Source organism: Myxocyprinus asiaticus, chromosome 6 (assembly GCF_019703515.2).
Source record: "Myxocyprinus asiaticus isolate MX2 ecotype Aquarium Trade chromosome 6, UBuf_Myxa_2, whole genome shotgun sequence".
In the NCBI taxonomy this organism is placed as follows: domain Eukaryota; kingdom Metazoa; phylum Chordata; class Actinopteri; order Cypriniformes; family Catostomidae; genus Myxocyprinus; species Myxocyprinus asiaticus.
The window spans coordinates 36,168,379-36,191,434 of record NC_059349.1 but is presented as its reverse complement, the minus strand read 5'-3'; the positions used below and the strand labels follow the sequence as shown (position 1 = coordinate 36,191,434).

At 42.4% G+C, this 23,056-nt stretch overlaps 1 protein-coding gene across 4 annotated transcripts in view; it reads right to left on the bottom strand.

Moving 5' to 3' along the window:
* Positions 1–23,056, bottom strand: part of LOC127442213 (astrotactin-1-like) — a 481,722-nt gene that overhangs the window by 189,812 nt on the left and 268,854 nt on the right. For all 4 annotated transcript variants that reach the window (XM_051700073.1, XM_051700074.1, XM_051700076.1 and 1 more), the window contains one exon: positions 6,386–6,513. In XM_051700073.1, coding sequence (XP_051556033.1) covers positions 6,386–6,513 — 128 coding nt within the window. The remainder of the gene's footprint in view (positions 1–6,385; positions 6,514–23,056) is intronic.

Here is a 23,056-nt window from a genome sequence, read left to right as displayed (position 1 = left end):
ACCCTCGTGCAGTTCCTTTAGCACCTTGGCGGACTTGCAGGAGAGCCATGGCGTGCAGGGCGGAGGCGGCTTGTCCAGCAACACCGTAGGCCTTGGCTGTCAGAGACGACATAAACCTACAGGCCTTGCACGGGAGCTTTGGGCGCCTGCGCCAGGTGGCGGCGCTCTGCGGGCATAGGTGCACCATGAGCGCCTTTATCCACCGGGGGGATTGCCGAATAGCCATTGGCTGCCCCACCATCGAGGGTAGTGAGGGCAAGGAAGCTGAAAGATCGGGACCGGGCAGTAAAAAGTGCCTCCCACAACATTGTCTGCTCTTCATGCACTTCCGGGAAGAAAGGAATGGGGCGGGGCATGGCTTTGAATGGCGCCGCGAGCCCAGGAACCAATCATCGAGCCGCGAGGGTTCAGGGGAGAGTGGAGGTTTCGACTCTAGCCCGACGCTCGCGGCTGCCCGTGAAAGCATGTCGTCATCTCCGCGTCAGCCTGTGACTGGGCGACCGCACATGAAGGAAGAAGCCCAGCTGAGGCTTCCGCATCTGACTGGACGAGCCTGCTCTCCGATGCTGCGCTCGAGAGCTCATCACCTTCGTGGGCTCCGAATAAGAGGTCGAACTCGCCGTGAGATGAGCCAGCGGACTCATCCGGAAGTCCAATCGGGGCAGACAAGCGTGCTGGGGAATGGGAGGTCCGTGGGGGGATACCCGGCAGAGGTCATCCCATTGGGGTTCCCAAATCACCCCCAGTGCTAGCCGTGCTGGCCTCATACCCGTGGGTAGAAGGACCGAGGCGGGGAGCCTCTGAGGTGGCTTGCTTTCTTACGAAGGTAAGCCGCGACCGCATCGTTGCCATGGACATGTTCTCGCAATGAGTACATGACCCATCCACGAATGCTGTCTCCGCGTGAGCAGTGCCCAGACACGAAAGACAGTGACTGTGACCGTCAGAAGGTGAGAAATAACAAGCGCAACCAGGAATAACACACAAAGGAAAGACATCTTTAAAAAGATGCATCTTTAAAAAGACGTTCCGTGTGTGCCGCTCTTTTAGAGAAATATACTCTTTTAGAGAAATATACTCTTTTATTTCTGCCGAAGCACCCAGGGGCATTCTCTGCAGTGCACCAGTGCAGAGGGGGGCAGAAGCCACTGAAATGCACAGTCAGATCCAGCAGAGGTGAATTAACAGTCGTGGGAATTCAGCTCAGTGTGCATGACCGTTCGGCTCCGAAGAGAAAATCTGAATGAGTGGTGGCATACCAGCTCCTTTTATACCCGTATGTCTGGGGGAGTGGCATGCAAATACCACTCGCAAATTTTCATTGGCCTTTTATCAAAGACCAGAGGTGTCTCGGGCTCCCAAGAGTGACCCTTAGTGTCACTACATCGACACAACATCGAGTGAGTGACAGATAGGGAACTAGTTGGCATTTTCTAAGAATGGGGTGCAAAATAGGGCCTGAAAAAAAGCACCTAGTAACGGATTCAGGGCTCTATTCACGTGAGCGGGCAAAGTGCAGCGCTACGCGCTACGACCGCCACAACGTCTTATCCAATTTTCGTGAGAGCGCTAATTCTAAGAGCAATCTGTGTGCCAGCGCAAAGCTCAATTGGGCGTGTGTAGGAGTGTTTGCGCTACTGTGGGTGTAGGTGCACAAACTGTGGGTGTATTGCATGTAAATGAAGTGGCGCAGAGCACAATTTGCTATTTTCCTAAGAATTTGGTTGTTGCACTAAGACATTTCAATACCACCTCCACCAATACCACAGCAAAGTCCAAATTCAATTCCTGCATTTGCAGTTTAGAGATTCCACCAGCAGGTGGTAATAAAGTTCATGTCCAAACTCATAAAATATAGTGGAACATTAAATCTCTGACAATCACTGTCATAGCCGTTTTGAGAAAAAAAAAATTATGAGATTGTGTTAAACTATCTAAAGGTCATTGCTTATTTTTCAGTTATCATCAATATGTTATATTTACAATTGTATTTATGATCTAATTTATATTGGTATTTTTCCTCCCTTTGTCATAGAGTGGTTTGTAAGTTACTGCAAAAGAGGCCGGTGGAAGAAGCTGGACAGAGTACAATTTTGGATTTGGCATGATGTTTTTGACCACTTCATATTTTGATTATATTTTTGTTTCTTTTGAATTGTAATTAGAATTTAGAAATATATTTGGTTTAATTTTTTCTTGTTTCAGTATTTTTTTTTTTTTTTTTCAAAATCAACCATTTGAAGTGAAGTATGTTCTGATACAATCACTGTTTATACTAGGCATGATTTGTGTGTCAGTGTCATGGGCTTCCTGGCGACCACCAGGGGCTGCCATAAATGTTCAGTGTTTTCTTTGTGTGTTTGGTTGCATTTTGGGTTTTGTAGTTCTTTTCCTTGTGTTTGTTCATTGTTTCTTGTGTTTATATCTCCCAGGTGTGTCTTCTTAACCCAATTAGTCCTTGTGTGTGTATGTATATATATATATATATATATATATATACACACTATATTGCCAAAAGTATTCGCTCGCCCATCCAAATAATTGAATTCAGGTGTTCCAATCACTCCCATGGCCACAGGTGTATAAAATGAAGCACCTAGGCATGCAGACTGCTTCTACAAACATTTGTGAAAGAATGGGCCGCTCTCAGGAGCTCAGTGAATTCCAGCGTGGTACTGTGATAGGATGCCACCTGTGCAACAAGTACAGTCGTGAAATTTCCTCGTCACTAAATATTCCACAGTCAACTGTCAGTGGTATTATAACAAAGTGGAAGTGATTGGGAATGACAGCAACTCAGCCACAAAGTGGTAGTCCACATAAAATGACAGAGCGGGGTCAGCGGATGCTGAGGCGCATAGTGCGCAGAGGTCGCCAACTTTCTGCAGAGTCAATCGCTACAGACCTCCAAAGTTCATGTGGCCTTCAGATTAGCTCAAGAACAGTGCGTAGAGAGCTTCATGGAATGGGTTTCCATGGCCGAGCAGCTGCATCCAAGCCATACATCACCAAGTGCAATGCAAAGCGTCGGATGCAGTGGTGTAAAGCACGCCGCCACTGGACTCTAGAGCAGTGGAGACGCGTTCTCTGGAGTGACGAATCACGCTTCTCCATCTGGCTATCTGATGGACGAGTCTGGGTTTGGCGGTTGCCAGGAGAACGGTACTTGTCTGACTGCATTGTGCCGACTGTGAAGTTTGGTGGAGGGGGTCTTATGGTGTGGGGTTGTTTTTCAGGAGCTGGGCTTGGCCCCTTAGTTCCAGTGAAAGGAACTCTGAATGCTTCAGCATATCAAGAGATTTTGGACAATTCCATGCTCCCAACTTTGTGGGAACAGTTTGGGGATGGCCCCTTCCTGTTCCAACATGACTACGCACCAGTGCACAAAGCAAGGTCCATAAAGACATGGATGAGCGAGTTTGGTGTGGAAGAACTTGACTGGCCTGCACAGAGTCCTGACCTCAACCCGATAGAGCACCTTTGGGATGAATTAGAGCGAAGACTGTGAGCCAGGCCTTCTCGTCCAACATCAGTGTCTGACCTCACAAATGCGCTTCTGGAAGAATGGTCAAAAATTCCCATAAACACACTCCTAAACCTTGTGGAAAGCCTTCCCAGAATAGTTGAAGCTGTTATAGCTATAAAGGGTGGGCCGATGTCATATTAAACCCTATGGATTAAGAATGGGATGTAACTTAAGTTCATATGCGTCTGAAGGCAGGTGAGCGAATACTTTTGGCAATATAGTGTATATGCCCTCATGTTCTCCCTGTCTTTGTCAGTTCTTATCCTTTGATGGCTGTAATGGTTTGTTTATTTCTCTTGTGTTACTAGTTTATTGTTTCTTATGGTTATTTTGGAGTTTTCATTAAAGAAGTCTGCATATAGATCCAGTCCTTCTCATCTCGTCTCTGTAAGCATTACAGAAGAACTGACCTTTTCACATGGATCTTAGAGCTTCTGTCTCTCTGGCAGGGGACAGACTCTATAGAAGAGTACACAGAGATTTTCGGCGCCTTGGCAAGCTGTGTTAATTGGGGAGACACTGAGCTGAAGGACATTTATAGATTTGGACTCAATGAGCTGCTAAAGTTTTGTCTTCCAGGAGGTAAATGTGAGCTCTCTTTACTGGACTATATAGACTATGCTTTGAGGCTCTCATTTTCCTCCTAAACAGTGGGATATGGCAGTACTCCCACTACATCCCCAGCTGCTTTGACCACTGCGGTACCCAGAGACAGCAACCAGCACTCTCACGCCAGAGACAGCACCCAACGCTCTCTCTTGCCGGAGGCCGTTCCCTTGCTGCTGCCAGTGCCCTCGGCCACGGAGGCTGTTCCCCTGCCACTGCCAGTGACCTCGGCCATGGAGGCCGTTCCCCTGCTGCTGCCAGCGCACTTGGCCATGGAGGCCGTTCCCCCAACACTGCCAGTGCTCTCGGACATGGAGCCCGTTTCCCCACTGCTGCCAGCGCTCTCGGCCACAGTGCCCATTTCCCCGATGCTGCCAGCGTCCATGCCTGCCACGTACCAGGAGCCAGCATCCACACCTGCCATGGATCAGGAGCCAGCGTCCACACCTGCCACAGACGAGGAGCCAGCATCCACGCCTGCCACGGACCACGAGCCAGCATCCACACCTGCCACGGACCATGAGCCTGCCTCCTCGGCCATCTCACCCCGTGTCTCTGTCTTCTGCGACCTTGCCCCCTGTGTCTTTGCCTCCTGCAACCTCGCCCCCTGTGTCTCCGCCTCCTGCGGCCTCTTCCCCAGTGGCTCGGCCCCCTGAGTTCCCCGTGGCTCTTCCCCCTGAGTCCCCAGTGGATCCGCCCCTGTATCTCTAGTAGCTCTGTCCCTTGAATCCCCTAGTACCTTGTTTTTTTGAGACCCCTAGTGCTTTGCTTTCTGAATCTTCTAGTGTCTTGTTTTTAGAATCCTCTAGTACCTTGTTCCTTGATGCCTTGACCTCTGAATCCTTAGTACCTTACTCTCTGAAGTCTTGCCCTCTGAACCCACTAGTACCTTGCTCTCTGAGTCTCCTTTCACCCTGACAGCAGAGTTTCCCATTGTCCAGACCTCCAAGTACTCTGTTGCCCGGACCTCTAAGCCCTCTGAATCCCATGTGTCCCTGGACTTTTAGTTTCCTGTTGTCCAGACCTCTGAGCCGTTTTAATCCCCAGCTGCCCTGGCCTCTAAACCCTCTGATTCTCCAGTTGCACATACAAAACTCCAGGTTAACATATAAAAAAATAATGTGGCGGCCCCATAGACTGTCTATGGGCGTGCTGTTGTACTCTCTCCTATGATAAAGCCACAGAGGTTGTTATCTCAGTAGCTTCATGATTGCTGTAGGAAAGTGGATAGCAAAAGTCTACCAGTAGATTAATATTGTGGAGGATGAGAGTTTAAAATATTTAATGTTCATTAAAATGAAAATGCACCTATGTGGAGACTAGTTCTTTCAATTAGTCAAACTCCCACTTAAACTTTGGGGAACATTGAATGGTACTTCAATTGGTGATATTTTAATGCATTCCTATGTTTATATTGAGTTTGAGTTGATTTTATTTATACAGGGGAAAAAAGCAAAAACAATATTTTCCTGGCCAAATTCAGAAGATCTGGTTTTAAAATTGTGGAAGGCTTTGTTTGGAAAATGTTAATAAAGTATTATATTACTACATATTCTTTTCTTTTCTTTTCTAGGATGTAAATAAATACATTTTGACAAGAAAATAAGTATATATAGTGTCAAATTTCAGCACTTTCAAAATCTGTGATTAATCTCAATTAACTACAAAGAAATTATGTGATTAACAGCACTATTGACAGCACTATTAATAATACTTACATTCTCTATAATTTATATTAGCATACATCCAAATTCTAACGAGAATCACATTTTCTATGTGTTCAAAAGAAGTGTGTCACTGTCATAGAAATTTGCCCGGCATTCATCAAGGACACAGTTAATGCACAATAGAACGTAATTCCATATTTCTATTATTCTAATTAATTGCATACAGTCCAATTACACTACCAATTCTAATGAATGTGCTGTCTTTGTTTAAATCGTTGGTGCTTGAGGGAATAGACTATATAATAGGATGCAGATGCTGGAATAACTGGAGAAGAACCTCAGAATTCAATTGCACTTGGTCCAGCCTTTTTGCGCGTTGTACGCGTGATTTCACCAAACCCACTTGCGCCTAGACTTAGCGCTTGCTTGCATGAAAATACCAAAACTTTATGTCCATGCCCATTGACTTTACGCTTATGACTTAAGGCACTGTGTTGCACTTAACGCTTGCACTCTTAAAATAGGGCCCTAAGTCTCTAAGTTGTGAATTTATGGGGTAAAATGTGCAAAGAAAAAAAGTTCTTACCAGTCAAGTACTCTGGATCAGGCACTGGGTCAGACAGCTCCTCATGACACTGAGCTTCAGTTGGTACAGACGCCACCACCATGCCATCCGGAAGCTGCTGCTCGATGCCACGGGCAAATTTTTTCTGCCTACATAACAAAAGACAGAGAAGACAGTCCTCTCAAAAACACAATTCATTACCTTCAATGAAGGGCTATCTGTCAATCACAAAAATCCAGAATGTATGGCACATCATTAGCTACAGAAAAATCTATAGACAAATATACTGTATGAGTCTTTTTAATATTTTATTATTGTTTTCTTTTTGTAACCCACCATTGTTTTTTGTCATGCCGAGTTTTTTTTTTTTTTTTACATTCTTCATTCATGACAAGCTCATTTGTTAATGCTTACTGGCTAATTCAGTATAGATTTTCTCTATTATACAGATTTTCTTATTCTCTAATAATCTCTTCATTCACTATTGGCATCATTGCTAAAATGGTTTTTGAGTGTATCTTGATCAGGTTGACATACAGGTGCATCTCAATAAATTAGAATATCGTGGAAAAGTTCATTTATTTCAGTAATTCAACTCAAATTGTGAAACTCGTGTATTAAATAAATTCAATGCACACAGGCTGAAGTAGTTTAAGTCTCTAGTTCTTTTAATTGTGATGATTTTGGCTCACATTTAACAAAAACCCACCAATTCACTATCTCAAAAAATTAGAATACATCATAAGACCAATAAAAAAAACATTTTTAGTGAATTGTTGGCCTTCTGGAAATTATGTTCATTTACTGTATATGTACTCAATACTTGGTAGGGGCTCCTTTTGCTTTAATTACTGCCTCAATTCGGCGTGGCATGGAGGTGATCAGTTTGTGGCACTGCTGAGGTGGTATGGAAGCCCAGGTTTCTTTGACAGTGGCCTTCAGCTCATCTGCATTTTTTGGTCTCTTGTTTCTCATTTTCCTCTTGACAATACCCCATAGATTCTCTATGGGGTTCAGGTCTGGTGAGTTTGCTGGCCAGTCAAGCACACCAACACCATGGTCATTTAACCAACTTTTGGTGCTTTTGGCAGTGTGGGCAGGTGCCAAATCCTGCTGGAAAATGAAATCAGCATCTTTAAAAAGCTGGTCAGCAGAAGGAAGCATGAAGTGCTCCAAAATTTCTTGGTAAACGGGTGCAGTGACTTTGGTTTTCAAAAAACACAATGGACCAACACCAGCAGATGACATTGCACCCCAAATCATCACAGACTGTGGAAACTTAACACTGGACTTCAAGCAACTTGGGCTATGAGCTTCTCCACCCTTCCTCCAGACTCTAGGACCTTGGTTTCCAAATGAAATACAAAACTTGCTCTCATCTGAAAAGAGGACTTTGGAACACTGGGCAACAGTCCAGTTCTTTTTCTCCTTAGCCCAGGTAAGATGCCTCTGACGTTGTCTGTGGTTCAGGAGTGGCTTAACAAGAGGAATACGACAACTGTAGCCAAATTCCTTGACATGTCTGTGTGTGGTGGCTCTTGATGCCTTGACCCCAGCCTCAGTCCATTCCTTGTGAAGTTCACCCAAATTCTTGAATCGATTTTGCTTGACAATCCTCATAAGGCTGTGGTTCTCTCGGTTGGTTGTGCATCTTTTTCTTCCACACTTTTTCCTTCCACTCAACTTTCTGTTAACATGCTTGGATACAGCACTCTGTGAACAGCCAGCTTCTTTGGCAATGAATGTTTGTGGCTTACCCTCCTTGTGAAGGGTGTCAATGATTGTCTTCTGGACAATTGTCAGATCAGCAGTCTTCCCCATGATTGTGTAGCCTAGTGAACCAAACTGAGAGACCATTTTGAAGGCTCAGGAAACCTTTGAAGGTGTTTTGAGTTGATTAGCTGATTGGCATGTCACCATATTCTAATTTTTTGAGATAGTGAATTGGTGGGTTTTTGTTAAATGTGAGCCAAAATCATCACAATTAAAAGAACCAAAGACTTAAACTACTTCAGTCTGTGTGCATTGAATTTATTTAATACACGAGTTTCACAATTTGAGTTGAATTACTGAAATAAATGAACTTTTCCACGACATTCTAATTTATTGAGATGCACCTGTAGATGTCAACTACTGAGCACTATTGAGCATCACCTAGCAAATAGATAGACACATACAGTGGCAAGAAAAAGTATGGCAATGTGATGTCTCGAGCACAATGTTCAAACAAAGTTCACAAAACTTGCGTGTAAGATATAAAATTACATTTACACAAACACACTTTTACTCACAGCTCAGTTTCTTGTTTTGGGCCTTATATTCAAAATATATCGGTCTCCGTAAATGAGCGAACCGGAGAGAAGGATCAGACGCGTGTTAACTCTGTCTGCCTGGAGAAGTCTCTTCGTCTTTTCACATGAACAGGGGCAGAACCAAACAACACTGCTCAGTGATTGGTCAGAAAACACTACCTCAGGTGAATAAGGCTTCACATTGGACTAAACCTCAAGAAAAAACAGGGAAACTACCACAAAGCATTTCGGTTCATGTAGTTTACATATTTCCCATGACATAAATCTTCATAAGAAAATAAAATGAAATACAATTGTCAAATAAATGAATAAAAAACATTTTAAACACTCTTATCCAACTGTTTCACTCACAGTGTGACAATTTACATTTAAAACAAAATACACATTTTAGGGATCCCTACACTCTCCCCCCACCAAAAATCCAGTATGCCCTCATGCTGGTACTTAAAAAAATTAAAGAGCAGGAATACATGGCATAAGCACAACTCTGTTCATACATGTATTACACAAAGCTTCAGAGCTACATCACTAAGCATGTGATTTTCTAAAACCATCAATAAAACATGATGATTCTGCAGCTGCTGCAGTTACATTGCAGTTCACCAATGACACCGTTTCTGTATGTGGCATACCAAGAGTATCATATGTAAATCTTGAATTTGGCTTTCTATCCCTACAGGATCTACACACCACAGGAGGTTCATCTGACTGAGCAACTGTACACTCATCAGTAGTATTAGCAGGTTGCACAATAATTTTCTGACCTGAAAATACATCAGTATCAGTATCATCAACACTTTCTTCAACCATGTCAGGTTGAACATCAGCAGGTTCATCCTGGAGAGGAACTGTATACACTTTTGGAGAAATGTGAGACTCGCCAGGCTCTGATACTCCTAAGTCTACAACAGGAACTGTTTCCTGTGATTGTTCCTCAATCACTGGAGCTATTATGTCGTCAACATAAAACCCATACTCAAATTCAGAATCGGAAGAACTTCTTTGTGAGACTGTATCATGCTGTAGATGCAATACATTTCTTTCAACAATTTTCTGCTTTTCTTTTACTTTCCTACGCCTTAGAGCCCTAAGGGAAGGAGTATGTTTCTCATTCATCTGAGAACACAACCTGATGTCTTGTCCCAAAGGCAAAATGTGATTCTGATGTATCACCTTGATTGGCCCATCACCATCAAAAGGTTTCAAGCGATACACAGGAATGTTTGACAATTGACTTTCAACAACATAAGGATTAGCACTCCACCTGTCTGCTAGTTTGTGTTTCCCTTTCAGTCCAAGGTTCCGAATTAACACCTTGTCTTCACGTGTCAAGCTATGATAACAAACCTTTTTATCATGCTTCTCCTTGTTTTTCTGGTTCATTTTAGCAGAAGTAGCTTCAGCTAACTGGTATGATGCTTGCAAATCTTGTTTCATCTTAGTCACATACTTTGAGTAAGACACAGATGATGTAGTTTCACCAGACACATCAAAACAAACATCAACTGATAACTTGGATTCCCTCCCAAACATAAGGAAATAGGGCAAATAACCAGTAGCTTTGTTAGAGGTACAATTATAGGCATGAACCAGATGTACAATATGTTGACTCCACTTAGATTTTTGACTAGGCTCAAGAGTACCCAACACATCCAGCAGGGTCCTGTTAAACCGCTCTGGCTGAGTATCCCCTTGCGGATGATAAGGAGATGTTCGGGACTTCCTGACACCCAGCATGGTCAACATATCGAACACTAACTGGCTCTCAAAATCTCTGCCCTGGTCAGAGTGTATACGGTTTGGCAAACCATAATGAATGAAATACTTTTCCCATAAAGTCCTTGCCAGAGTGCAGGCCTTTTGTTCCTTTGTGGGAAAAGCTTGAGCATAACGCGTGAAATGGTCAGTGACCACCAACACATTACACACATTTCGAGAGTCTGTTTCGATAGAAAGAAAATCAATACAGACAAGATACAGACTTTGCTTATGAGACAAGGGAGCAGCCCTCAAAGGTAATGTTTTTCTCTTTTTGCATCATTCACAAGTCTTACAGTAAGCCTCTACATCACGCTTCATGCGCGGCCAGTAAAACATATCACAGACAAGACTGTAAGTCTTATCAAACCCTAGATGTCCGATCTCATCGTGTAAAGATTTCAACACAATGCCATGAAACTGTTTAGGAAGCACAAGCTGTTGCTTCACTTGATGTACATTCAGTTTAACAACTCTGTACAACAAACCATTTTCCACCAACAACTTTTCCCATTCCCTCTTCAGTAGTTTGAATTCTGGGAGATTGCTCTGGACACTACTAGAAGGTTTCTTTTCACGAAAAGCTTGCCAAACCACAGCTATGCATGGATCAGCTTTCTGAGCCATTTGGAGCTCACTTAAGCTAAGAGCAGACAACTGATCTGTAGCTAAGCAGTGGTATGACAAGATGCTTTGGGAACATCAGATGTGTGGATCCCTATCTGCTCCAAGACACATGGCTGGAATACATGACCCTCTCTCTCCTCAGCAGTAAAAGACTGACAGAGAGCTCGCACACCAGGAACTGTAACTTCTTGCCATTCATCCCCTTCAGCCAAGCTAGTATGTGGATGCCTCAACAATGCATCAGTGTCTACATTCTTGTGACCTGGTCTGTACTTCAAACTGAAGATATAAGTACTCAACGCTGACAACCAAAGATGACCAGTTGCATCAAATTTAGCCGATTTCAGTATATAGGTCAGCGGGTTGTTGTCTGTTCTAACCTCGAACTGAACACCATAGAGATAATCATGTAGTCGATCTATGATCGTCCACTTCAGAGCTAAAAACTCTACGAAGGGGATAAGCTTCGACTTATGAAGGCAACTGGACACAAACCTTCATCATGATTCTGATACAACACACCCCCTAACCCATCCATGCTTGCGTCGACATGCAAAACATAGGGCTTTTGTGCATCAGCGAAAGCCAACACAGGTGCTTGTATCAATCATGTCTTGAGAGTTTGGAACGCCGTCTCGCACTGACTAGTCCATCTTGATCCAAAAGGTTCAGAAGGCTTGCAATAAGACTTATTACCCCCTACAGTATGCAAATTTGGGTTCTTTTTAGTCTTAGAACGAGCATGAGGCGAATGCCCTTGTAACAGGTCATTGAGGGGCCGGCACAATTTCGAGAAATCCTTCACGAAACGGCGGTAATATCCACAAAAACCTAAGAATGACCTGAGCTCAGTCACGGTTTGAGGTTGAGGCCAGGAGACCACCACCTCTATCTTAGATGAGTCAGTAATATTCCGTCCTGTGACACAACATAGCCGACGTAGTTCACAGAGGTCCTACCAAATTGGCACTTGTCAAGTGAAATCATCAGTCCTTCATTTCTCAGCCTATCTAGTACCTTTAACAACCTCTCCTCGTGTTCTTCCAAAGTCCGTCCAAAAATAATGAGGTCGTCTAGATATACCAGCACTTCCAAGAAATTCATGTCACCCACAGTCCTTTCCATAACTCATTGGAAGGTGGCAGGTGCTCCACAAATCCCTTGAGGCATGTGCTCAAATTGAAAGAAACCTAAAGGACATATGAATGCGGTCTTCTCTTTGTCAGTGTCACTCATGGGTACCTGTAAATACCCACTCCTCAGGTCTAAAACTAAATCACTTAATCCCGGCCAAAGAATGTAAAGCATCCTCAATTCGAGGTACAGTGTACTGATCTGGAATTGTTCATTGATTCAGTGTCCGATAATCCACGCACATCCTAACTTTCCCTGACTTCTTCTGCACCACTACTATGGGGGAAGCATATGGACTTCGAGATTCTGATATTATACCAGCATTTTGGAGTTCATGTAAATGGTGCCGCACATCCTCCCAATCGGCTGGAGCAATGCGACGGGATCTTTCCTTGAAAGGACGCTAATCATTCAACCTTATCTCGTGCAGAGTACTATTCGTACACCCCACATCCCATTCACGAAGGAAAAACACTTCTCACCTCTGCATCATTTTCTCACACAACTTCTGTTTTGCTTCCTCTGGCATAGGAGAATTCCCAAAATCAAAAGAAAGAGGAGAAAGCTCTTTCTGGTCACGAGGCTGACTAACAGAATGCTGAGGAACCATTGTCACCGAAGATATGCGAGCAAGGGGAGTTCCACGCTTCACCATCACTTCCTTGGTAGAAATGTTTCGAACAGTCACATGCACGCAGCGACTTGACATGACCGAAACTGAGTGAATTTCAGGCCTCATCTGTAACTCAGTAGGAAAAACACTGTCTTCAACATCAGCTTGGTCTACTAAAACCAATGAGTTGGTTATTTCACCAGGAAACTTAGGTAAACCTGAAAGTTGCAAAACCTGACCTGGCTACAGAAAGACTGGCTTATTCTTCACAAACCAAACTGTCCCGTACTTATCGGTCTCGTCCTGTGATACATCTGCTTGCTCGATAGACTCGTAAGCCTCTTTGATCACTGGATGTATACTCAAGGTACTCAAAAACCTTTCTCCAGCTTGTTTATGACAAGAGTCAAACAGCTTTCTCACTAAATGAGTGTTTGTTCCAACCAGAATCACTATCCCTTCTCTTTTCAGAGAATCTGGGCACACTATGGCGAGAGTATCGACCACTTGCTGCACCCCAGCCACAGTTTCCGTGAATTCAAGTTTAAGGGGTAAATATCCATCATACGGATATTTATGAGAACTCAAGCCCCAAATTTCAAGGTTTTCTACAGGCTTGAGAGGCAAGTGTTTCAAATACGTGTCATAGAATCTACGATACAGTATAGTGACCTGAGAACCACTGTCAAGAAAAGCTCTATTGTAAATGCCTTCTATCTGAACAGGTACCTCAGTTACAGGTCCCACTAACCTGCTAGGTAACGACGCATGGTCAGCACTAGATGCTGGTGAACAAAGGGTGGAACGTGTGTCACCCGTGTGTCATCCATGCCATTCCATCACTGAGCTCCGGCCAAGTTTCCCTGCGGCCGACGCATTTTCATAAACTTTTGATTTACCTTTCTGAGATTCTCAGGTGCGTTACATTCTGCTTTTTTATGTCTGTCTTCGCCACAATTGTAGCAGAATATGCCAGACACATATGACCTGGAAAATTTACTCTTTGAGGAACATTCCTGAATGACTTTCTCAGGCTCTGAACTAGAGATTTTCGGTATGACTCGGTCAGAATTCTGAGCTGCGGTGATCACACTCAACAATTGACTCACCTGCGCCGACAGCTCTTTAACTTCCTTCATAAGGCTATGTAACTCCGACGGCGCTGAAACCTGAAGAGAAACAATGGTGGTAACAGAATCTTTATTCACACCTTCCCTCGCACTTACCCAGTGTTCCACTTCTCTCAATTCTTTCATTAACTGAGAAAAGGACGGTGGACTTTGCAACGTGTGAGTCATTCGTACTCGCAAAGCAACCATATCATTTGTGAGAGTTCCCTTAATAAGCTGCTCCATACACGCTCGATTCATACCGGCTGCATCTATTTTACCCTTCAGAAAAACTCGATAGAGCAGTATATCCAACCTGTACAGAAAAGCAGAAAGCTTCTCTCTGTCTTCCTAGTAAGTATGACAAAATCTAGCCATCATGTCCGGCCCACTTTCAGTAGTGCCGTACACAGTTTCCAGAGCAACTAAAGAAGTAGCGGATGGATTACTCACTTTCAGAAACCTCACAATATCTGCAGCAGGCCCCCGTAAACTCTCTAAAAGACGCTGCTTCTTTGCGGCTTCGGCGCACTGCCATTCACTTATCATTTGAGCTGCCTGCTCCATTCAGACTTCATAATCTTCTTCGCCTGGGGGAACAGGTTTACATCCTGAAAACAAGTGCAGTTTTCTGTAACCAGTGCCATCAACAGATGCTTGATTACATCAATCCACTAGCTTACCTATGGCATTCACTATATCTGCATTAATATCAGATTTAGGGTTTTAATTTCCCAGGACAAAAGCCTCCACTTCCTCCATGGATTCACCTTCCTGCTGCATCAAAATTAGCAGCTTGGACTGGAAAGTTTCACCACCCGAGGAAAGCACAGGATCGATGTGACCAGCAATTAAATGGAGAGGCCAGAGCCCAACTTCCCCTACAATACCCACTTCAGGTGGTGCAGTGCTAGACTCTAACTCAGTATTAGTCTCCACTAAAATAAACAACCGCCTGCCAGTTGAATCTCCATATCGCCCACAAATTTTAAAGCGCCCGAAGATTTTTACTGTATTGGGCACTTTGTCAATAGTTTCATCACTAGTGACTAAAGATACATCACTAAGCACGAAAGCACGCGTCAAACTGACATTCTCTTCCCGACCCCACTCAACAATATGAGAAAGGTCCATTCTTCAAAGAATTTGAAATAAACTTTGGTATTGTGTCAAACAAATAAAAAAAAAATGTCTCTGGTCCAATGTCACCGACTGACAAAATGTGGGGACAAATTATTGGTAAGCAGGAAACATTAATCCCAGCGGTGCCTCCAAAAATGTAACCCTTTCTTAACCATATGGGACATATGGTGAATATAAAGATAGACGAATAAACAAGAACCTGGGCTCCCAGCAGTTGAATGGTGAGCTGGCTGGAATAAATGTATCTACTTGCCAAAAGTTGTAAATATGATAATGTCCCCTTGCTAATTAATGAAATTAGAGATATATTTATATAAACAAAAATGTATTCAACTGCTATTGTTTTCTATTTTTCTAAGCGCGGTGCCTCCACTAGAGAAACTTTATGATCAATCAAAATAGACAATGCTTAAGGAAAAGAAATCAAAATATTTATTCTATTTATGATTTTCCCCCTAAAACCCAATTTTACCTTTTTTATTTTGATTTTAAACAGTAAAGAAATAAAATAAAACAGAATAACAAGTTTCTTAAACTTTGTTTCACTTCACAATTGTTAAATGTACCATTACCCAGAGTTTCTTATGGTATTGCCTTTCACCTCAATATACAGAAATCTCAAAATATAAACCCATGTTTAAAACAATGTACATAGAAACATTACACTTTCATTTCAGTCTTTGTAAAGTGTTCAAAATTCAGTCTCATACACAAAAGAAAATACCCGAGCACATGCTTAGGTTGGGGCCCATTTCATTGGTGCACTTGAAATGTTGAAATTTATCTTTGTGTTCCGTTTAGTAACAGGATGTAAGGCAAACTTCACTTACATAATCCTCCTTTAGAAACTAAACTTGAAGAATCAAATGAAGAATTGTTCACTCCGTGACTCACGCTTTTTCTCTGGCGATTCATCTCCCATCTCACGTGGAATGAAAATGTGACGCTCATCAAGGGAATCCAGTCTCCGATCAAACTGTTCATCAGCTGTCCCATGCACAAACTGGATACAATTCTGTGGATGATCCACTGTTCAGCAGACATTGTTTGAAGTTCTCTTAATGACAGTTATCACAGAAATAGTCACGACCAGTCATTGCTCTGCACTCACTCAAATCAAATCAAATCAAATCAAATCACTTTATTGTCACACAGCCATATACACAAGTGCAATGGTGTGTGAAATTCTTGGGTGCAGTTCCGATCAACATAGCAGTCATGACAGTGATGAGACAGTACCAATTTACAATAACATCAAATTAACACAACACAATTTAAACATCTGATGTACACATAATTACACTCAACAATATACAAATAATAACATACACTGTACAGTATACAATACGCACTATATAGATACACATTATTCAATAAAAATAAAAAATAAAAATATATAAAAAAGTATATATAGTATATATAGAATGTACAGTATTGTACTGTATTGACATTCAGGCTGTCGGCTGATAGTCAGTTGTTAAGAGAGAATATAATATAATAATAATATAATTTATGACAGTCCAGTGTGAGATATAAGAGTAAGGGTAATAAAGTGCAGTGCTGATGTATTTGATCTTGGGAGATCAAGAGTTCAAAAGTCTGATTGCTTGGGGGAAGAAGCTATCATGGAGTCGGCTGGTGCGGGTCCTGATGCTGCGATACCACCTACCTGATGGTAATAGTGAGAACAGCCCATGGCTCGGGTGGCTGGAGTCTCTGATGATCCTCCAAGCTTTTTTCACACACCGCCTTGTATATATTTCCTGGAGGGAGGGAAGCTCACCTCCGATGATGTGTCTGGCAGTTCGCACCACCCTTTGCAGTGCTTTGCGGTTGTGGGCAGTGCTATTGCCGTACCAGGCGGAGATGCAGCCAGTCAGGATGCTCTATGCAGTGCAGATGTAGAACCGTGTGAGGATGTGGCGGTTCATTCAAAACTTCCTCAGCCGTCTCAGGAAGAAGAGGCGCTGATGAGCCTTCTTCACAACGACTTCAGTGTGGATGGACCATGTGAGTTCCTCGGTGATGTGGACACCCAGGAACTTGAAGCTGCTGACTCTCTCCACTGGTACTCCATTGATGGTGATGGGGCTGTGTTCTCTGTCTTTTCTTCTGAAGTCCACAACAAGCTCCTTTGTCTTACTGACGTTGAGGGAGAGGTTGTGCTCCTGACACCAGTGTGTCAGAGTGTGCACCTCCTCTCTGTAGGCTGTTTCATCATTGTCAGTGATCAGACCTTCCACCGTCGTGTCATCAGCAAACTTAATGATGGCATTGGAGCTATGTGTTGCCACACAGTCATGTGTGTACAGGGAATACAGTAGTGGGCTGAGAACACAGCCCTGTGGGGCTCCAGTGTTGAGAGTCAGTGATGAGGAGATGTTGCTGCCTATTCTAACCACCTGGTGTCTGCTTGACAGGAAGTCCAGGATCCAGCTGCACAGCGAGCTGTTTAAGCCCAGAGCCCGGAGTTTCTCATCTAGCTTGGAGGGCACTATGGTGTTGAATGCTGAGCTGTAGTCTACAAACAGCATTCTCACATAAGTGTTCTTTTTTTCAAGGTGGGAGAGAGCAGTGTGTAATGTAGATGCAATGGCATCATCAGTGGAGCGGTTGTTGCGGTAAGCAAACTGCAGCGGGTCAAGAGAGAGAGGCAATACAGAGCAGATATAATCTCTGATTAGTCTCTCAAAGCATTTGCTGATGATGGGGGTCAGAGCAACAGGACGCCAGTCATTTAAGCAAGTTATTTTTGATTGTTTTGGAACAGGCACAATGGTGGATGTTTTAAAGCATGTGGGGACTACAGACAAAGAGAGGGAAAGGTTGAAAATGTCCGTAAAAACACCAGCCAGCTGGTTCGCGCACACTCTGATGACATGGCCCGGAATGCCGTCTGGGCCCGCGGCTTTGCGGATATTCACCCGTCTGAAGGATCGGGTTACATCCGCTACAGAGACGGAGAGTGAACTAACCTCTGTAGCTTCAGCCGCGAGAGCTCTCTCCGCGAGGGCGGTGTTATTTCCCTCAAAACGAGCATAAAAAGTATTTAGCTCATCTGGGAGAGAGGCAGCGGTGTTCATGGCGGAGTTTTTATTCCCTTTAAAGTTCGTGATGATGTTAATTCCCTGCCACATGTTTCTAGAGTTGGTGGTGTTAAACTGTTCTTCAATCTTGCTCCTGTACTGGCGTTTTGCGGTTCTGATAGTTTTTCGGAGGGCATAACTGGCTTGTTTATGCTCCTCCACGTTCCCGGAATTAAAAGCGGAGGTCCGCACATTAAGCGCCACGCGAACATCACTATTAATCCAAGGTTTCTGATTCGGATAGATCCGTATTGTTCTGGTCGGAACCACGTCCTCTACGCACGTTCTGATGAAACACATTACGCTATCAGCGTAAAGCTCGATGTCGTCATCAGAGGCGGACCGGAACATCTCCCAGTCCGTGTGATCAAAACAGTCTTGTAGCATAGAGTCTGATTGGTCCGACCAGCACTGGATCGTTCTGAGGGTGGGTGCTTCCTGTTTCAATTTGTGCCTGTAAGCAGGCAGAAGCAGAATGGAAGAGTGGTCCGATTTGCCAAATGGTGGGCGGGGGAGGGATTTGTAGCCATCCCGGAAGGGAGAGTAGAAATGGTTGAAAACCCGGTCCCCTCGTGTGTTGAAACTAATGTGCTGGTGGTATTTTGGTGCGACTGATTTTAAATTGGCTTTATTAAAGTCCCCGGTCACAATGAACGCGGCCTCAGGGTGTGTGGTTTCCTGCTCACTTATACTCCCATACAGTTCCTTGAGTGCCCGGTCTGTATCGGCTTGTGGGGGAATGTACACAGCTCTGATAATGACCGCTGTGAATTCCCTCGGTAGCCAGAATGGTCGACACAGAAGCATAAGAAATTCCAGATCAGGAGAGCAGAAAGACTTGATAGAATGTACGTTCCTCTGATCACACCAGGATTTGTTGATCATAAAACATACACCACCTCCTCTGCTTTTACCTGAGAGGTCTTTCGCTCTGTCCGCTCAGTGCACGGAGAACCCCGCTGGTTCAATGGCTGAGTCTGGAATCTCCGCAGACATCCAAGTTTCCGTAAGGCAGATAATGCAGCAGTCCCTTGTATCTCGTTGGAAAGAGATCCGCGCTTTCAGCTCGCAGAGCTTGTTATCCAGAGACTGAACATTTGCCAGTAGAATAGTGGGTAGCGGGGGTCGATTTGCGTGGCGTCTTACTCTGATGAGAACGCCGGCTCTGTTTCCCCTTTTCCTTTTGCGTTTCCGTGGCCGTGCTGCCCAGACAAAGGGCTCCGCTTGCGTGTTTGTAAACAGCAGGTCGGCATTGAGGAATGTGAAGTCCGGTTTACGGTGTGAAATTGCTGAACCAATGTCCAAAAGTGTTTGTCTGTCGTAGACAATAAGGCAGACAACATCCAAGACAAAAAACATAAGAATTGTGAACAAAACAAACAAAACACTACTATGTTGTGTCGGAGCTTGCAACGCTATACGGAAAACATTAAACAGGCACGGTGTCGCTGCTTTCTAACAAAAATATTACTGCTCGCCTGAAATTTCCCAAAGACCACCTTGACACTCACAATGCTACTGAGAATATGTTTTGTGGACTGGTGAAATGAAGTTTAAATTGTTTGGGAAGAACACACAGCACATATGGTGTAAAAAGGGCACTGCATACCAACATGAAAACATCATACCAACGGTGAAGTACAGTGGATGGAGCATCATGATTTGGGGCTGCTTTGCTATCATATTTGAGGGAAAAATTAATTCCCAAGTTTAACAAGATATCCTACAGGATAATGTCAGGGTGGCTGTGAGCCAGCTGAAGCTCAGTAGAAGCTGGGTGATGCAGCAGGACATTGACCCTAAATATCGAAAATAAATCCGCTACAGAATCCACCTTTTGGTGTGGTCCACTCAGAGCCCAGACCTTAACTCAATAGAGATGCTGTGGAATGACCCCAAGGGAGCCGTTCACACCAGACATCCTAAGAATATGGCTGAGCTGAAGCAGTTCTGTAAGGAAGAATGGTCCAAAATTCCTTATGAACTTTGATCAGGTCTAATCTGCAGCTAACAGAAAAACTTGGTTGAGGTTATTGCTGCCAAATGAGGATTGACCAGTCATTAAATCCAATGATTCACTTACTTTTTCCACAGCACCGTGAATGTTTAATGGGATGTGTTCAATAAAGACAAGACAAAATATTTCGTTTGTGTGTTGTTAGCTTAAGCACATTGTGTTTGCCTAAATGTGTGACTTTGATGAAGATGAGATCACATAATATGACCAATTAATGCAGAAAACTAGCTAATTCCAAAGGGTTCACATACTTTTTCTTGCCACTGTAAATATAACTTCTGCACAAATCACAATTAGGTAACCACCTTATTGGTGCTCAAGGTTGATGTAATGTATGTAATCCAAACTCAAAAAAGTGGATGGGTGAATATAGGAAGGGAGTCATGAAGAGCAGTAATATTATCAAACTGAATAAATATAAATGAGGGATGAGAGAATTCATAGTTTTTAAGTGGTTATTATACTTTGAACTAGTGACATGTGTATTTACCATGACATAAAAACACATAATAAAGGGAAGATATCACTCCAATATCATGTGAAAATAAGACAGTGGCTCAATGAGATGAAATGCAGACCTGCACATTGTAAACAATTAAAGAAAACTGTGCACATTGTCCTGTAAATAAATATGTATCTAAATGTGATCTACTCCACTATTGTAGCCTTGAGGAAAAGGGAAGAAAATACAGCTTGGAGAAGCAGTTAAACAAAGGAAGAGAAGGGGATAAATACAGTGATAAACTATATACAGTTTACTGTAGCTTTGAAACAACAGGCAAATATTTTTGCATGGACAAATGGACAAAGGTGAAGGAATAAACTGATAAAACAACAAAAGATGCACAGACTTTTAGCAAAGATGCCCAAACATAGCATTTATAGAAGGTCTGACTCCAATTTTCTCTACATCTCTAAATATAGATCAAGGATAAAATATTCTAGAGACTGTATGTGTGGAAACTGAATAAAGTAATATAAAGTATGTAAAACTATAAATGGAGGAAAGGAGAATACAAAATAGACTGTTGCCTTTTTCAAGTCAGCAAAAAATAAGCAGCTAAAGAGTACACAAGGGAAATATGCAGGACACACTCAGATTCTAGAACACTGAGCAACTCTTAAATGAGCAAGCATTAAAAAAAAATGTACAAGGCAACATTATGCAAACTAAATCTCTTTTCAAGCATTACTGTCATATCTGATTTGAAAGTGGACTTGTATGAGATAATTATATTATATTTGAATACACAGAGCACTGCATAAATAATTGGACTTAAACAGAAAAAAGCCAGAGGCTTGCAAGATGCGCTTCATGTTAATGTGAGAATGAAAAGTAGCTGGTGGTGGGAAGCCACGTCATTATGTTTGGTAAACAGTCATACTTGGAGATCTACTGAGCTAAATACTCTTTTCCTAAATGACTCAACACTGTGAACTTCCTTCACTTTTCATAAGGAAAACAGTAATTTCCTCTAATATTTGAAACCCACAACATTATGTACCAGAGAGTATAACAGATTACTAAATAATAATAGTGACACACAAACATGTTTTCCTAGAATGTCCCTCCTTTCCCTCATGCATTGCATTTCACGTCTTCTGCTTTGTTGTTGGTTTTATTTTTATTTTTTATTTTTTTTGCTGCAATTATTAATCACTTTGATTCATTTATATACATTTTGGTGTTTTATAGTTTTATTGGTTATATTTACCATAATTTACAGTATCTGTTCAAATGGTGTTTAATGCTGGTTATATACATGTATTTAAAAATTGCATTGACTACTTAATGTAGGGCTTTACTGGATGTTTAGATCAGTGTTACTATCAGAAATAATCAATAATTATTTATTTAGTTATTAATTAATATTTAAATTAATTAATAGAATCTAACTCATTAAAACCTCATATGGGGCTCCAATAAATGTAGTGCGCTATGTTTAGAAGCGGGTTTGGTTATTAGCAATAATTAATAATTATCAAAGATAATTATTAATTATTAAAATCAATAGAACATTGATTTGAATCAATGTTAACTTTTTTTAATCCTTTAAATCAACAGTTATCAAAGATAATCGTTAATTGTTAACATAGATGAAACAATGATTAAAATTAATGCTAGCTTATTGATCCTTCAAATTCAACAATCATCAAAGATAAATATCAATTATCAAAAATCAATAGAATATTAATAAGGATTAATATCGCCGGGGCACCACCCTGGAATCAGGGACTAATAACCAGATAGTATAATAGTCTCAATATTAGATTGTTTTCTTACGAAAATCGACATCCGAAGAATATTGATTTTCGAAAAAAAAAAAAAACAATGAATGAAGGCTTGAATCCGAGCACTGACATCCCATCAGCATTGGACACAGGTGTATGCAATACAAACCAAAACACTTCTCTTTGAAATATAACAAAGTTTATTTATGAAGTAATATCAATTAATAATTAATACAGTGCAGTCAATAAACTTCCGACTTACAACTACAAACTAAACAGTGATATGATTAGATATGGTAACCAAAATAATCCTATATCACATGAGGGTGTGTGTGTGTGTGTGAGAGAGAGAGTGTGTGTGTGTGTGTGTGTGTGTAAGGAGGTACATGCACAAAATGGCGGACGTGACTCTCGTGGAGAGTATGTCACGCGAGACTTCCGGCCAGAGAATATGGCTGTGAATGTGGGCGGCGAGAAACCAGTCAATGGTGTCTGCCAGTTTACCGTGTGTATCCACTTGTACGATAGCTTAGGGACAAAGCTGAGCTTTATCACGAAGCTATCTACTAGCCAAAAATGTGTGCGAGAATGTTTGTGAGGGGTCGTGTGTGTGTGTGTGTGGTTAGTACAAGAGAGAGAGATCGTGGGAGAGAAAGCAGCT